At 43.4% G+C, this 17,774-nt stretch overlaps 1 protein-coding gene across 3 annotated transcripts in view; it reads left to right on the forward strand.

Moving 5' to 3' along the window:
• SPATA13 (spermatogenesis associated 13) overlaps nt 1-17,774 on the forward strand; it is a 47,772-nt gene that overhangs the window by 13,878 nt on the left and 16,120 nt on the right. For 2 of the 3 annotated variants that reach the window (XM_068423725.1, XM_068423733.1), the window contains exon 1: nt 16,682-16,736. In XM_068423725.1, the coding sequence (XP_068279826.1) occupies nt 16,682-16,736 (55 nt within the window). Of the gene's footprint in view, nt 1-1,100; nt 1,464-4,589; nt 4,735-16,681; nt 16,737-17,774 lie in introns of those variants that run through there. The other variant, XM_068423717.1, reaches the window with a different exon arrangement.

Here is a 17,774-nt window from a genome sequence, read left to right on the forward strand (position 1 = left end):
CTTGCAGTACCAGTGCAATTATGATACCTGTAGGCATTAACCTCCATGAGCCAGATGTGCTGTTAAATAGGAACAACATGCTCATTTTCCAAGCTTTCTCTCTAAAAACATCAGTTTTTCCTGTATTTGTGTTATAGTGTATCTATCTCTGGTCCTACTCCGTACAACTATAACCTCCCTGAGCATATAGAAAATCAGCTTCTCCCTTCCAAACTGGATGAGCTCACTCACCCAATTCACACATGGCTGCACAATCTCTAGATCTGACCCAAGTGAGAGTGTGGGAGTGAGTGGTAGGAGGGAGTGCGACTGCCCGTTTTGGTATCGGCTTAGTTACCTGGGATCGGGAAACAGTCAAACTTCAGCCTTACTGTTTATTTTCATCCCTGAATAGAGATAAAGCAGAGGCATATCATAGAATCATAGAATGGTTTGGCTTGGAAGGGACCTTTGAAGATCTTCTAGTCCAACCCCCCTGCCATGGGCAGGGACACCTTTCCACTAGACCAGGTTGCTCAAAGCCCCATCCAGCCTGACCTTGGAACACTTCCAGTGATGGGGCATCCACAAGTTCTCTGGGCAACCTGTTCCAGTGTCTCACCACCTTAATTGTAAGTAATTTCTTCCTTATATCTGATCTAAGTCTACCCTTTTTCAGTGTGAAGCCATTGCCCCTTGTCCTGTCACTACAGGCCTTGGCAGAAAGTTTAGAAACACAGTGTGCTTGTTGAATTATTTTTACTGGTGTTACATGTAGCATCCTACTTGTGTACAGGAACAAGTCCTGTGAGTGCCAGAGCTGTCTTCCCAAGACATCATTCAGTCTGTACAGCTGAGGTAATAGGTGAGTTTTAGTGTTATTAGTCATGTTTGCCTAAGAGGTGCTGACGGTTGGGTGTTAACCTTACTCAGTACAAGCATCATGATGTCTTTGCAAAGGAAAGTTACTCTCTTCCTGAATTGTCAGTTGCATTTGTTGTATTTATTATGGTAACACTTTCTTTTTAGCAATGTTAAGTAGATCTGCCATATGAAAAACTCACAAATGATTAAGTGTCAGAAAATTCTGTGGCTTATTTGACTTGTTCACATTTAAAAAGGTTGTTTCTGATGACCACTGGCAGAGGTCCCCATCCCAGGATGAAGAAAAGACAGAGGCACAAAAGGTCACAACCAGGAGATGGGGCTCTGGAAAAAGATCTCGTCCCAGACCTCTCTCAGACTATGGCCAAATGTCGATCAGAAGTTTCTCTATACCAGAAGACGCAGTTGTGGTGGAATCTCAGAAGACAGACTGCACGGATGGAGAAAATCAGCCAGGATTGGCTTTGGTCGGGTCTGTGATCCAAAGCAATACAGTAGGCTACCACAGAGGACGAAAAAGAAGACCCATCTCTGTAATAGGTGGGGTCAATTTCTATGGAAGCGGTCCAGCAGAAGAGATAGAAGGTCTGCTGACACAAGTAAGATAAGAGATGTGCTCTCTGCAAACTGCAAAAGACCCTTTCACTTCCTTTCTCTATCTTCAGCCTAGAAAATAGAATGGATGCTTCCTTCTCTTCCTTCCCTTCTGTCAAGCTGACATCGTGTACTTACATTTCTGTTTTCCTGGTCTCTAATTACTTTGTCTTGTTGTTAAGAAACTAAACAGCGTGGAATAAAACTGAAACTGACTTTGGGATAATCTTTTTTGTATTGTAAATTAACCTTATTTCTTTCTTGGAATGGTTGTTATGTCTCATATTGGTGTATAAGAGCTGATTTGTGTGTAATACAGCTGGCTGTTTAGTCACCTTACAGGGTGTAGGGCCTGAGGAGCAGAGGAGTACAAACAATACAATAGTAACACATTATTTATTGATAATTTTAAATTCTCCAAAAGCAGGGCTGTTCAAAACCTGTGGCATTAGCTGTGGTGTTCAAAATCTTGGTATCGGCATAGCAACAATACTTAAAACTAGTAAGGAGGTAGCTTTAGAAACTTGGTAATAAATTAAGGAATTAATGGAATAAAGAAAGAATCTAAGAAAACTGTGAATAGGAAAAAACCCCACCCTGTTTATGTACTACTAAATTGACCTGATGGAACACAGGAAGCCTGTAAGAAAATAGCGAGTGGCTGAGCTAGTACTTGAGCAGTACCTATATACTTATTTGCCATCTCTGTTGGCTTAGGTAAGAAACTGAGAAATAAAAAATTTCTGAAAGATAAAAATAGCTCTTTTCTTCCTGGAGATAGTCCTGAGTGGATACGATGTGTAGAGGAACTTACTGTTCTGACGGCAGTGGTGGCCCCATCTTGTAGTTGGTTACAGAGCTTCACGCTCGTAGGCTTTTGTAATACTGCACTGATCAGGTGTTTTCCACTTTCCAGAAAAGGTGGGGAACTCTTACCTAAAGCAGTTGTCAAGCTGATAAAGCAACAGAAAAAAGGAATGGTATTTACATCCTCAAAAAATGTGATTCCCCAGTGGTTATTAATGGAATTTGAATCTTCTTAATGTTTCTCATGCTACTTGATCTCCTGCTGGGAAGTTCAGTGCAGTATCATTCATGGGTACGGTACTCCCCTGACTGAAATCACATGCTGAAACAATGGCAGGATTTTCAGTCTCCTGTGAAAAGCAATTTTTAACATGAACATTGTTATTGTATACCGCACATTTTTTCTTTATAATTCCCTGATGAAAAAATGCATTTTGAAGCAAAACTCCCCAACTGAAGCCAATGAACCTTTTACCCAGGCAAAGGCCATAGTTTCAAACCCAGCATAATTGGGATATTTTAAAATTAATTTCGTCACTACTTAGCTTGGAGGAAAAAAAAGAGGAAAATTATTATTATAAGTTCTAGACCATCTTAGTCAAGAATAATAAGATGGATTTCAAGGGATAGTAGGTATTGTCAACCCAAATAATCTTGCTGTACCATGGAAGTGATTTAATACTCTCCAAGCCCCTCATTTACTGATGAAAACAAATGGATCTCTCTTCAAACCTTGCTCGCATCAGTTTATTAATGAAGCAACATGCATCAAGGCAGCATTTGAGTTCATTCTTTCGGTGCTCCGATGCTGCGGCGAGGGTTGGCTGGGGTTAAATGAGCACATTGCTGGATCACTGTGGTCAAGACCAAAAATGTGGAGCATTCCCAGTGGGGACACATTTTTAACCCAAATGATGGCCTTCTCAGGCCTGCCAATGAGTGACAGCACATCCTTGTCTGTCTGGGGAAGGGATCTGGACTGAAGCCTTACAAGAACATTTTAGTTGCCCAGAAATAAATAGCTTTGTTGCTTAATCAGCTAGTTATATGCATATAGTAATTGCCATTGCTTCTATTAGCTATTTGATGCACTATAACGGACTTACTCTTCGTGGTGTTATTCAGTGATAGGATCCTGGTATATTGCTAGAGCACTGAAGCAATGAGGTTTAAAGATGAGGTTGTAGATAAATCATATTCAATACACACAGAGGTTTTTGGCAGTCATATTAGAAAGTAAATTTGTAGTTGGAATGTAAAAAAGGACTAATGAAGCAGGAATACATGTGCTAGAAATATTTTATGTGGGACTTTCAAAGACTGATCTTCACCTTGCTGATTTTTTTTCTTAAAAGCTTTGAAAACCCACAGGAATATTTGAAAAGTGTAATGCTAATTCCTTCTTTTTTTGGGTTTTGTTTTGGTCTGACAGCTTAGGTGTGAGAAAACGTTTTCAAACAATATTAAATCATTGGTTTCATAATAGAGTGAGATCGTTAAAAAAACAACCCTGATCTTTCAGATTACTTGACAGAAGGGCCTATGAACAGTAAGAACGGAAAGATAAGATGTAAAGATGAGTTTCTCTGAAGTTCATATGCTGAGGTCCAGCTGTTTAATGTTGAATGTTTTTGCAAGGTCCTTCAGGCTGCCTAATGTGGAGTTGTTCAGAGACAACATAAAATTAGACTCAATTTGCAAATAAAACAAGGGTAGGCTCTCTGATCATACTTAAGCAAATGAATGATTTAACTAAAGAAAATGGCTTCTAGATAAAGTTACAAGTGAACTTAATATTACCTCCTTTTAATGAGACTCCTGGGATCTTCAGAGCAGGGGATCTTTCAGACAATTTTTTTTGTCTCGTAAACTATGTTTATGTTATTTAAAACCAATACATTTATTTGAAGAAAGCAAGCATCCCAGGAAATGAACACAACTTCCAACCATAGCCTTTCTGGTCATTCTTTCGCTTTGGGTTTCCCTTCAGGTGTGTGTTTCTAACGCCCACCGGCATTGCGCAGGCTGTTCTCAAAGCAGTTAGAACAGAGTATTACAAGATGAAAATTTTAGAGCATGTCTGATCATAACAGAAGGCTAAGGAGTTTTTAATGTAACAGAGAACTGTAACGTAATAAAATACCTTCTGCAATGCTGGTGAATATGGTATGCAGTGTTTAAGCAATGTCACCTCAAAGTAGGGGATTTTACTATCCCTGTAATTAGCTGGACTATCTGAAGAAACCTTACTTCATACCTGAGTTTTGCTCAGCTGGACTTGCTGATGGCTTTACTAATACTGGATTTTCCTGTTTTCTCTGTAGCCTGTAACACGGCCACCTGTTCCAGCACACCAGGTCCCCCCTTACAAAGCTGTCTCAGCCAGGTTCCGGCCGCTCACCTTCTCACAAAGTACCCCCATCGGCCTGGACAGGGTTGGACGAAGGCAGCAAATGAGAACGTCTAATGGTAAGATGGGCAAGTCTGTTTAACTTTCTAGAACGCAACCTCATACCCCAGCTTGGTCAGGAAGTAGCTGATCGTGTGGAACACAAAAGGGTGCAGACCTTCTCAGTGACAGAGTAGTACCCAGCTAAGTTGCTTTGTTTTATGACTTTCTCATTAGTAGCTTTTCCTACTGTGTACATGTAAAACTTGTTTTTCACATCTGCTGTGTGACATTGCTATGGTTTATTCTTCTCTATCAGTTACGTTCCTGTATTTTCCACTTTCTGTTCACATACTTGCCTAAAGATAATAACAGAATATGAAGGAAGTAAGGTCTAAGAGGCTTGAGTTCACACCCAAACCATAGCCACACCACACATGTATTTTTAATTTTCTGTTTGCCATGCGTTCGGCTTAACTACCTAGATATGCAAGGCTTAAATAAGCTGCTTAGTTTGTTTCAGAGAACTGTATGCAGTTGCAGTTGCTTACTCGGTGGTGAGTGTAGCCCAAACAGGGTTCTGGGACATGATGGACAGATTCTTGGAAAAGATTTTTGGAAGCAGTACCCTTTATCAGACTTTCTGATGTGCCCTGTGTATTTTTTCTGTAATTGTTTAATATTAGCATGCAATGCTATCTTCAGTTAATAGATAATATAGTTAATAGTTAATATCTAGTATTAGTAGAACATTTCTTGGCAGAAGAACCTGTGTTTATACCATTTGTGTTTTTTCAGACCATCGTGAGCATAATCTAAAGTGTTATTCATGTTTCACTGGCAAGGGTCGGACATAAAAGCAAAATTTTCACTTTATATTCTTCACTGTTAATAGTGAGCAGAACACTAGTGGTAACCTTCACTCTGCCTCTCTGTGGAGAGAGTAAGTAAAGGTGTCTGGATCAGGGCTTGCCATGGTTGAAGTAGGAAAGTTAACAAGTAGCATTTTCAATGTTCCTTTATTAAAATTAGACATATGTTTACTAGTCAGTACTTGGCTTGTATGGTTCTAAGCTGTTTTAGCTGCAATGATATCCAAATTCTGCTAAAAAAATCACTCAACTACAAATTAATTTATATAAGAACATTTTAAAACTGCATTTTCTGGTCTTCAATAGAGTATGACAGTTTTCTTCAGAAGGTGCTCTCCAAGGAACAGAGTCCAGAATTTCTAACTGTAGCAATGAGATACAGTATATTTACTATATTAGTATTCTCCTTTTAATTTATATTGTAGTAAAATATTGGGAACTACTTTAAAGCCCATGGCTGGAGTGTGTCCTTGCTGTATGTATCTCAGTATACTTAATCATCCAGATTAGGCATGGAGGTAAATTTGACATCTGATGCTGCAGCCCTTGCTGAGACTACGTGGTATCTCAGTCCCTGATTCCAGAAGGACCACTCACAGAATAACAGGTTTGCCATGAGCTAGTTTTGAAAAAAAGAGATTCTTTACGCATCACAGAGTAGGGATTTCTTTCTATTTTTAGTTATCCTTTCCATTTCATGTTTGGAAGCCACATGAAATAATATTAGTTACCTAGACAACTGCCTGAGAGTAGCATCTTTCCAGGTATTTAGCTTTCGTATAACTGGTCTCCTAAACGTAAGCAACAGGATGACAAATACACAAAGCAAGGTTTCTGCTGCTTTTCAAGATAATGGAGCCATAGCAATATTGATTAGGCTAGATGTGACTTTTATGACTCATTACAATAAACATAGCAGTTGAGCAGGAAAAGCTTCTGAAATCAAAGCCCTGAAGGCAAGTGAGGAATATCATAGATTTTGCAGTTTGAGAGCAGGTGCAGAGATCTGTTAAATAGCTCCATCAGAAAATCATAAAGTGACTAGTGTCACACATTCTGATTTCTTTCCTTTTTTCTCTTAAAATTCACAAGGCTTTTCCTTGTCTTTGAACATGTGAGAGTTTTTTGGTTGCTTATGTGCAGTGAAATTTGATAGCACAAAAGCCCTTTATTATAGAAAAAAATTCTAAACCCAAGCACTGAAAACCAGTGGTATCTTATTTTAGTTACTTGCTGAAGCCTAATACATTGCATGTCTACTTTTATAACAATGGGAGAGAAAATTGGAGTTGTAAATTTTTAGAAAAACTGTTGTTACAAGATAGTAAATCATCTGACTGTAGGAGACAGAATAACAACCATCCAACACGTAAGGGAAACTTCTCTTGAGACTTACATTGCTACTCCTGTGCTTAAAGGGTTACAAGTTATAAATTATATTAAAGAGGTTACCTATTTATCACAGCAGAGCAATTCTTATAAGTATCTTAAAAAGTAACCCATCGTTTTTGCATATTGCAGTGTGGGACTTGAATTTGGCCAACATAATTGGTGAACTCCTTTACATGGGCTCAGCTCTGAGTAGGTGGGATGGGATTCAGCACACGTTTAAGCCACGTAAATTTAGTCTAAATCTAGGTGCCTAATAAGAGTTAAACATTTGAACACCTGTTACGAGCAGTGAAGGTCTAGGTCTTGATTCAGTAACCCACCTCAGGGTCCAGGTATGTGAGGGACAGCTGAGTACCTGCCTGCAGCTGGCAGATGTGACAGAGGACGTACAGGAGACCTCTTCCTTTCTTCAGTGACAGCTGATATCCAAAATACTTAAAATGGCACTAAGTATCTACATTTAAACAACTGATCTGGGGCCCTAGCCTTTGCAGTCAATGAAGGTTAGAGCAGGAACTGCCTTTGGATGAGGTGGATTGTCTCTTAGCTGTTTTAATTGTGACCAGTATCTGCTGATTTAGATGGTTCATTCAAATGTGGATTCCGGCATTTAGACTAATAAAATTTAAATGTCTTTAATTCAAGTCGTATCCTGTCCTGGATGTTTGCATACCTACGTTATACTACCGTCAAGCTTTTCCCAGTTCATCAAGGTTGGGTAACTGAGTAGGTTTTAAGCCTGTGTGGAGCACAGCTCAGGAACTCAGGTACAAACAAACTGGCTATTGGGGAGAGGAGATTTTCAGGTTCTCCATCCCTATAACCAATCAAATAAACAAACCCCACCCCAAACAGGTTATTGGCCATGGAGGTGAACAAACAGAAGTTACTAATCACTCCTCGAGAGCAAACAGTTCCCTGCTTGCTACGATCTCTTTGTTACCTTGTCCTTGCTACCCCACCCCAAAAGAGTAAGGATATAAGTAGGACAATGTGCAGGAAACGCAAATTCCTGGGCTACTACACTGAGTGCCATATTTGTGATTACCAGGAGATGGGTGGAATATGTCTGATGTTGCAAACAGCTCCATGGCGGTTGCTGTATTCTGCAGCCAAAATGCCTGAAAAGCTCAGGGAGGCAGAAAGACTCATGGACAGGACCTGAAGGGGCATCATGAAACCCACTACCACAGGCTAAGCAGTCCCAGTGTTGCTGAGGACAGAAAGACCTCTGGACCAGAGGGTGATGGCTATGTGATACTTTGAAGAATGGGACTTTTAGCTGATGGGAAAAGATAAAAACTATGCTGGTGGGTAATGGGATTGTTAGTCGCATAGATAGCTGGGCTTAATGATGCAGACAGGACCTAGCAGTGTGTTGGGAGCAGCTGGTGCATAAGGTGAAGCACCCAGGCAGTCCTAGGGACCCCGGAGGGGAGGTGATAGCTGTGGGGCAGGTGTGTGGCAGGGAGAGTGTGATGGACAGGAGGCAAAACTGAAGCTGTCAGGTAGCAGCTAAAAGACCAGGAGTCCAGTGGTAAAATTGTCCGACGTGCTGCCAATACCACGCTCAGACAGAGAGGCCTTTTTACTTCCAGGCACCTTCATGCAGAAAGTTGTATTAAAAAGAGGGAGATTTAGATTATTTGTAAACCAAGGAATGTTTTCAATACAAAGATCCTTTGTTTTCTAAACCAAAACAAAACCAGGCTGCTGACATGCAAATCAAGAGATTACGGAGTAGTTTCTAAACAAAGAATTAGGGGAAAGCTGGCAAGCCGAAATAGTACACAGTATAGGACAACATATCCTTTACAGGCGATGTCAATGATCACTGCATCCTCAAATGAAGGACGGGGCAGAAAGTTGGCAAAACTCAAGCAAGAAATAGTCAGGAACAGTTGGACAAATGTTGTTTAAAGAGGATTTAGAAAAACAGGCAACCCTGCCAGTAACAGCGAAAGTTTAAAAAGTAAGATGGAGAAATAAACATGTTTTTAAAGAAGCTAGATGGCACATGTCAGCAACTTGGCTGAAGGAGGATAACCGGTGGAGCATAACCAGCATATCACCCTTGTGCAAGCTGTATAGGAATAACAGAGGATTGTACAAGTGAAAGAGGGTCTCTAATGTATTAAAGAAAAACTAAGAGCCAAATCAGATAAACAAATTGACTGTATCATCAAGTGTTACAGGATCTGTGGACTGGGATGCCATGCCTGAATGGGAAAAAGTATAGTGGCAGGATTAAATGATGAAACACCTAGGATCACCACAAAGGTGACAGTAAATGTGACAAACCAAGGAAACCAGAGAAGTTCCAAGGGCAGCAAGCACAGTCATAAAAGGACACTTAAATCGGTGTCGTGTGGCTTAAGCATTGTAATGGGGCACAGTGCTACGTTTTCAGGTGTACTGTAAATAACTCCTTGGTGCAGCTAATCAGGAGACCTACAGGAAGGGAAACAACTCTTGAACCGTTCCTGAGGTGTGTGCAGGATCACACATAAGGGCTACTCTGTAAGGGTGGGATGTGTCTCATCTGACTCTATAGACTTCTAAGCTAAGCTAGGTGACCTTGACTGGAAGAAACAGATAATTTAGGGTGCTGTTCATTGACCAGATACAGACAGATAATGAACCTTGCCCACTGTGTCCGTAACACACTCTGAGCCAATATCCTTGCAGGGGTGAAAAGAGTGAAAAAATCCCTAACATTCTGTGATTCTGTGATTCTGTGATTCTGTGATCTAATACAGTATGTGTTTTAATTTAAAAGAGGGAAGTAAATAAAAGTGAGAAGTCATTTATGTAACAAGGGAATTTAAAGGAGCGGAAAAAGGTGTTGAATGCTTGCAGGTAGCACGGAGAGTGTTCAAGGACAGCATATTATATGCCTAGAGCAAATTCAAGTCACCTGTCAAAACAGAATTTGGAAACACCAGAAAATGGTTATGTCATTAAACACTGAGGAAAAGAATCTATCAGAAGAAAAAAAAAAAAGGCATCCTTCAGATGTCTGAATTGTATACAAATAGAAAAAAAAAAGGTCTAGCAATTTTGATGTAGAGTACAGGAACGCAGAAACCATTTGCTAAAGATATAAAAACGATGTCCTTTTTAAAAAATATGACAACCCTGTAGACTTGCAGACAGTTTGTAGGCCTTGTAAGTGACAGAGAAATAAAACCTGAGCTTAAATTAGATCACAGAATCACAGAATCACAGAATGTTAGGGATTGGAAGGGACCTCGAAAGATCATCTAGTCCAATCCCCCTGCCGGAGCAGTATTGCCTAGACCATATCACACAGGAATGCGTCCAGGCGGGTTTTGAATGTCTCCAGAGAAGGAGACTCCACAACCTCTCTGGGCAGCCTGTTCCAGTATTCGGTCACCCTCACCGTAAAGAAGTTCTTCCTCATATTTAAGTGGAACCTCCTGTGTTCCAGCTTGCACCCATTGCCCCTTGTCCTGTCAAGGGATGTCACTGAGAAGAGCCTGGCTCCATCCTCATGACACTTGCCCTTTCCATATTTATAAACATTAATGAGGTCACCCCTCAGTCTCCTCTTCTCCAAGCTAAAGAGACCCAGCTCCCTCAGCCTCTCCTCAGAAGGGAGATGTTTCACTCCCTTAATCATCTTCGTGGCTCTGCGCTGGACTCTCTCTAGCAGTTCCCTGTCCTTCTTGAACTGAGGGGCCCAGAACTGGACACAATACTCCAGATGCGGCCTCACCAGGGCAGAGTAGAGGGGGAGGAGAACCTCTCTCGACTTGCTAACCACACCCCTTCTAATACAGCCCAGGATGCCATTGGCCTTCTTGGCCACAAGGGCACATTGCTGGCTCATGGTCATCCTGCTGTCCACTAGGACCCCCAGGTCCCTTTCCCCTATGCTGCTCTCCAACAGGTCTGTCCCCAGCTTGTACTGGTACATGGGGTTGTTCTTGCCCAGATGCAGGACTCTACACTTGCCCTTGTTATATTTCATTAAGTTTCTCCCCGCCCAACTCTCCAGCCTGTCCAGGTCTCTCTGAATGGCTGCGCAGCCTTCCGGCGCATCAGCCATTCCTCCCAGTTTTGTGTCATCAGCGAACTTGCTGACAGTGCACTCTATTCCCTCATCCAAGTCATTAATGAATATATTGAACAGTACTGGTCCCAGTACCGACCCTTGAGGGACTCCGCTAGACACAGGCCTCCAACTGGACTCTGTCCCATTGACCACCACTCTCTGGCTTCTTTCCTTCAGCCAGTTCACAATCCACCTCACTACCCGATCATCCAGACCACACTTCCTCAGTTTAGCTGCGAGGATGCTGTGGGAGACCGTGTCAAACGCTTTACTGAAATCGAGATAGACCACATCCACAGCTTTACCATCATCTATCCACCGGGTAACATCCTCATAAAAGGCTATCAAGTTGGTTAAGCATGACTTCCCCTTGGTGAAGCCATGTTGAGTGCCCCTAATGATCCCCCTATCTTTGATGTGCCTAAAGACAGCACCAAGGACAAGTTGTTCCATCACCTTTCCGGGGATGGAGGTGAGGCTGACCGGTCTATAGTTACCCGGGTCCTCCTTCTTGCCCTTTTTGAAGACTGGAGTGACATTCGCTTTCCTCCAGTCCTCAGGCACCTCTCCCGTTGCCCACGACTTAGCAAAGATGATGGAGAGTGGCCTAGCAATGACTTCCGCCAGCTCCCTCAGCACCCGCGGGTGCATCCCATCAGGGCCCATGGATTTATGGACATCCAGATTGCTTAATTGGTCCCTGACCCAGCCCTCATCTACCAAGACAGATTCCTCCTCTATCCTGACTTCCTCTGGGGCCGCAGGGGTCCGGGGCTCCTCAGGACAGCCTCCAACAGTATAGACAGAGGCAAAGAAGGCATTCAGTAACTCCGCCTTCTTTTTATCCTCTGTCTCCAGGGCCCCCACCTCATTCATCAGTGGGCCTACATTGCCTCTAGTGTTGGCTTTACCTGCAATGTATTTGAAGAAGCCCTTTCTGTTGTCCTTGACCTCTCTTGCAAGGTTTAATTCCAAGGAGGCCTTAGCTTTCCTAGTTGCCTCCCTACATCCTCTGATAACAGACTTATATTCCTCCCAAGTGGCCAGCCCCTCCTTCCACGATCTGTACACCCTCTTCTTCCACTTGAGTTTGCCCAGCAGTTCCCTGTTTAACCATGCAGGTCTCCTGGTACCCTTCCTTGACTTCCTACCTGTTGGGATGCTCTGATCTTGAGCTCGGAAGAAGCAGTCCTTGAATGCTAACCAACTATCTTGGGCCCCCTTACCTTCTAGTACCCTGTCCCATGGGATTTCCCCTAGCAATTGCTTGAAAAGGCCAAAGTTGGCCCTCCTGAAGTCCAGGGTTGCAATTCTGCTAGCTATTCTGTTCCTGCCACATGAGATCCTGAACTCTGCCATCTCGTGGTCACTACAACCAAGGCTGCCCTCAACCTTCACCTCTTCAACCAGACCCTCCTTGTTAGTGAGGGTAAGATCCAGCAGCGCTCCTCTCCTAGTTGGCTCATCCACCATTTGCATCAGAAAGTTATCATCAATGCACTGGAGGAACCTCCTGGACTGAGGATGGCTGGCTGAGTAGGCCTCCCAGCAAATATCAGGGTAGTTGAAATCCCCCTCAACAACCAGGCCCTGTAATTGCGAGACAGCTCTCAGCTGCCTGTAGAAGGCCTCATCACCCTCCTCATCCTGATCTGGTGGCCTGTAATAGACACCCACAACAGTATCACCCCTGCCAGCCTGCCCCTTAATTCGCACCCACAAACTCTCAACTCGCTCCTGATCCGCCCCTGGACAGAACTCAATACATTCTAGCAGCTCACTCACATAAAGAGCAACTCCACCACCTCTCCTTAGCGGCCTGTCTTTCCTGAACAAGACATAGCCATCCATGACCACATTCCAGTCATGCGAGGCGTCCCACCAAGTCTCTGTGATTGCCACTAGATCATAGCCCCCCGACCGAGCACGGATTTCCAACTCCTCCTGTTTATTCCCCATGCTGCGTGCATTGGTGTACAGGCATTTCAGGAAGCGAGCTGGGCACACCGATTTCGTCCCAGGGGGATGGGAGATAAGGATCTGTCTCATAATGTCAGTAAAAGTTTTAGAGTAATTAAATGAATAGTAACAAATTGCCAGAACCATGACTTCTAAAGGGATTTAAGAATGAAATTGCTGAGTTACTGCCTCAGTACAAGGAAGAAGGCAGCAATGGGATAACCGTTTATAAATAAGTATGAGGAGGGATTCAGTGAGCAGTAAACCAGTGAGTCTGACATAATAGTACGTAGAATATATAAAGAGTGTATTTAGGATTTAGAAACTGTAACAGAGAGTAACATCAACAGACTGGTGGACCCTTATGATGAAGAAGAGTCCTATGTAGGGGACAGCTGTGCCCCACAAATGGATTAGATTTTCTGAAAAAAAGTCCCCGAGGGTGTGACCAAGGAGATTCAGTAGGTATAGGCTATTTGGGTCTCCAAAAGGCTTCTGACAAGATCTCTTACAAATGTCTCTTAATAGAGGCCTGGAATAAGAGGGAAGATCATCCCATGCTTTAAACAGTGAGTAAGCACTAAGTAAGTGAGAGGAGGAAAGTGGTCAGTTTTCTTCAGGAGAGAACTCACGAGTCAGATGCTCAGTGTCTTCACAAATAATGTGGGAAGGGAGCTATAGAATGAAATTATAATTCTCATTTGTGTGCTAAATTATTCATGGTAGTAAAAGCACAAGCTGCTTGAACAGAGTTGCAGAAGTATTTCACAATACCGAGACACAACGCACTGCACTGGCGGCAGGTGAATTCAGTGTTGATAAAGGCAAGGTAGTGCACGTGGAGGAACACGAGCCTGGTATGGCTGCAGAAGAATGGACTTTGAGCTGGATATTGACATTCAGGAAGAGATCTTGCAATCCTAACAGATAATTGAAGTGTCAGCTCTGTGCATAGTAACAGTCAAAACAGTAAATAAAAGGGCAGGCATTTGTAGGAAGGCAATAGAGAACAAAACAGGAAGCCCAATTGTGCCACTGGTGTGGCATGTGGGGGCCATCTCCCCATTTCTTCCCACCTCAAAAGGCATTTTTTACAGGGGACAATACAGAGAAAGACAAAAGAAAACCTACTCGGTGTCTCTGTGTGAGGAATGATTAACACAGCTAGGGCTCTGCAACTTGCAAAAAAGGACAACAGGGGAATAAAAGTCTGATTGGCATAGGAAAAATGAACAGATAATAGTTATTGTTTCCAATAATGTAAGAATGAAAGGACACCAAATGAAATCCTCAGATAGCATGTTCAAAATAAAAGATAGTTTTCAAATGCTATAAAATTAAACTCTGAAACTAATTGCTACACATGATATTTCACATCCCAAAAGTTTACAGAAATTCAGAAAGTGGTTTGAAAAATTCAGTTAATTAAACATCAAGATATCCCTTCTGCCCCAGGAGGGATCTGACTCTCATCTGCAGATAGCTGGAATTTAGGAAAGTACATCAGAAAAAGGCCATTACATGCCTCATCTATTATGATGTTCCTCCCTGGGCATCTGCTACTGGCTGCTGTCAGAGCAGTGGGTGGGAGGGACCTTTGGTCTGCCCCAGGGTGGAGGGTCCTATGACACCAGAGTGGTATCTAGAACTGGATTTTCTTGAGGCGGGTAAACTAGCTGTTAGTTTCAGTATTTTAGTATGTGCTACCCACAGCCTTTTCAGAGTGCCTTGCGCAGTGGGTAAGCCAGCTGGGCATGCGTTTGGACAGGGTCACTGTGGACTGCCACTACAAAGGACAGCCTGCACCTCCTCCTGTCCCTGGCTCATCCTGCGAGGAAATGAACCCACCACCAGCTCACCCCAAACAAGTACTTCTGTGGTGGTTCAGTTTGTGGCTGCACAGTTTCTAGACGTGCCGGTGCATGGGAGAGAGAACAGATCCCCCCCGGCAGCATCCGACGGTGGCACTGGGTTAGTCATCAGGCAAAAGCACACAGTCTGTTCCATTCTGCAAAAATCAAACCAAGTGACTGTTTTTCAGAGATCGTTTTTAATGTGTCTTCTAGGAGAGCTGTGTGGGGTTTGATCTCATTTTGCTTTGGCGGTTCAGCTGTTTTTCCCCTGCGGGTGGGGGTTTGACACAGCAGAGAGCTTGTGCTCTCACTGATTAAAAGCGTGAAGCCTTCACTTGCAGGTCCCAGGTTCATCAGCACTTCAGTGTCACTTCCGTTTGCTGAGTTGTTTTTTTTAATGCTTTGTGCCGAGAAAAATGTGTGGGGCTGTGTATAAACATAATATGTAGTAGCTTGTTTTTACTGTGCTATCCAACAAGTGTCCTTGCAGCAAGAAATAATAGGGAAGTTTGGGGGTTCAGAAGAGAATTCCTGTCAGTCTCCTGTGCAGTGCAGCACAGTCTGGATTTTTGTAGGAAGATGACATTAATATTGCCGGGTGATGTTTGGCCTTTCCTTCTCTGTCTGAGGCAGCGTTCGGGGAAACCATGTGATTTCAGTGGGTGTTGAGAGGTCGCTGTGTGCAGAAATGCCTCCAGGGTCTTGTGAACACATCCCCGCAGTTCCCAGTTAAAGCACAGGCTCAGCTGAGCAACGCAGTTTGCAGGTAAGGAATAAGCCATAAAGATTACGGAGCTTTCCAAACCGTAAATGTAGTGCTGCGTACAAGCGCAGATTGCAGCAGGCTTTGCACTGTGCTGATAGGAGCAGCTCCTGCCTTTGCTTCCAGTGCATGAACTGGTCCAGCTTCACTGCAGAACGACGCAGATGTAAGGGTGGTAAATGCTGGCCCATGGTGAGTGAATGAGGCTGTGCGCTGGCTGGGTCAGTCCCAGGGAAAGCTGGACTGTTTGGGAGCTTTCCTGCTTCATTCCCTATTTTCTGGAGCAGCTGAATTAAGTTTGTAGTTGAGTCTCCGTCCTCCTCTCTTTTCCTGGGAGCTGCCTGCTGCAGCCTTAACACTTCGTCTGCTTGTGCCCTAAATAATGATACAGCATTTGCCTGTGAAGCAAGAGAAGTTTTAATAGCCATGCAAAAAATACCTTCATTGTTTACTTCTACTGGAATTTACTTCTACTGGAATTTTAACCAGTATAATATCATAGAATCATAGAATCACAGAATGGTTTGGGTTGGAAGGGACCTTAAAGATCATCTAGTTCCAACCTCCCTGCCATGGGCAGGGACACCTTCCACAATATATAATATAACAAAGATAGACCGATACTCCGAACAGTGTTGTAATACAAGGAACTCCCAGCTCCCATCCAAATAGTCTCTCCCTTTGAATCACAGTCATTTGAATATAGCTTGAAATTGCATTAAGCTGCTTTAATGAAAAACAAATGTACTCCTTGGCTAGCTGCGTTGGAGATGTCGGGGCACTTTGGGAGTGGTCTGGGCAGCTGCAGCACAGCGCGGCCGGGGCCAGGCAGCCAGGTTTTTGTTTCTTTTCTGGAACTTCCTCCCTAAGGGCACCCCATGATGTCAGCGAGCCGTGAGCTCGCAGCGGCCAGGCTCAGCGCCCCGCTGGCACTTCCCGGCCGGCCTCGGCATCGCAGGCACCGCTGGGAGCTGAAGGCAGCGAACGGGCTGTTTCTCTGCACTGTCGGTAGCTCGGAGCCTTTTCTGATCCTCCGCTAGCCCTTTAGGACCGAGCATCACCCGTTAGAGGTTCAACCCTTGCCCTGGGTCGAGTCTGACTGACGGCAGCATGGTAGCCAGGGGGGGAATGGCACGATTTTGGAGTCTGGAGAGCCTTCAGATGGGTACGTGTGAGTAGAACATGCTCTCTCTCTTGCTGTTTTTACAGTGTTTTTAGATTGAACTGGTAAACCGTGGCAGTCAGGGGGCCTGATGCTGATCATGCTTGTACCGTGTCATCCGTGGGAGCCTGCAGCCTTACACCGGCCACAGAGTTGGCGGGAGATCAGAATCAGTCCCAGGCTGTCTTTTAACTTTTTGCATCCCGTTGGAGCGATGGGGAGAGCCCACCCCTACCTCTCATATTTCTGTCTGTAAACAATAGAGGAACAGATGCAGAATGCGAGCGACCGATTTTCGCTTGAGTCCAACTCAAGACAATGTAAGCTTGTTGGTTTGGTACAGAATAATGAACAGTTATCAGTCCCAAAAATGCAGTCATTTTTCATCTGGAGCCAAATGAATTAGGTTATTTTGATGTGCTGTTGTTACTGGAACAAACGCAACAGGCAGTACTGATAGCACAGTAGAGATGTATAAAGGATCACTGGGATTAATTTTTTTTGGTGTTGCTTTACAAGCTAAAAATTGATTTCATGAATTATTTATTTGCAGATTTTTTTTTAATAAAGCAGTTTCAGTAAGTTTCGCAAGATGAATTTTAAAAGTTTATCAGTGCTCAGATATATGAGTCTGTAGGGAAAAAAACCCTTGTTTTTTTAAATAGGGATTCTGCATCCTCCCTGGTTAGGCAGATTATACTGTTAATGTGAGTGTGTATTTAAAATGCTGGAGAGTAGAAGAGAAGGGTCGAATAGCCATGTTCTGTTACATCAAGACTATGCCATATTTTTCCACTTTTAAAGGAAAGAAAACTCTTCCAAGTTTTTTAGTGAATCTGTGCAGTAATCAGCTTTGATCTCTCTTGCAAATTAATACCCAAATGACCAAAGATGCTAGTGATGGTATGAGTGCCCATGAGGAGGGGGTTGAAGTGTTTCTCCCTATATGGTAAATACCAGATAGGCAACAGTGTGCCTCTTAGCTGTGCAGGTGTGTGGAGTAAAGCCAGGAGTCATCTCTTTGTGACTCTCACCCCTCCG

The sequence above is a fragment of the Nyctibius grandis genome, chromosome 2 (genome assembly GCF_013368605.1).
Source record: "Nyctibius grandis isolate bNycGra1 chromosome 2, bNycGra1.pri, whole genome shotgun sequence".
NCBI classification, from domain to species: Eukaryota; Metazoa; Chordata; class Aves; order Nyctibiiformes; family Nyctibiidae; genus Nyctibius; species Nyctibius grandis.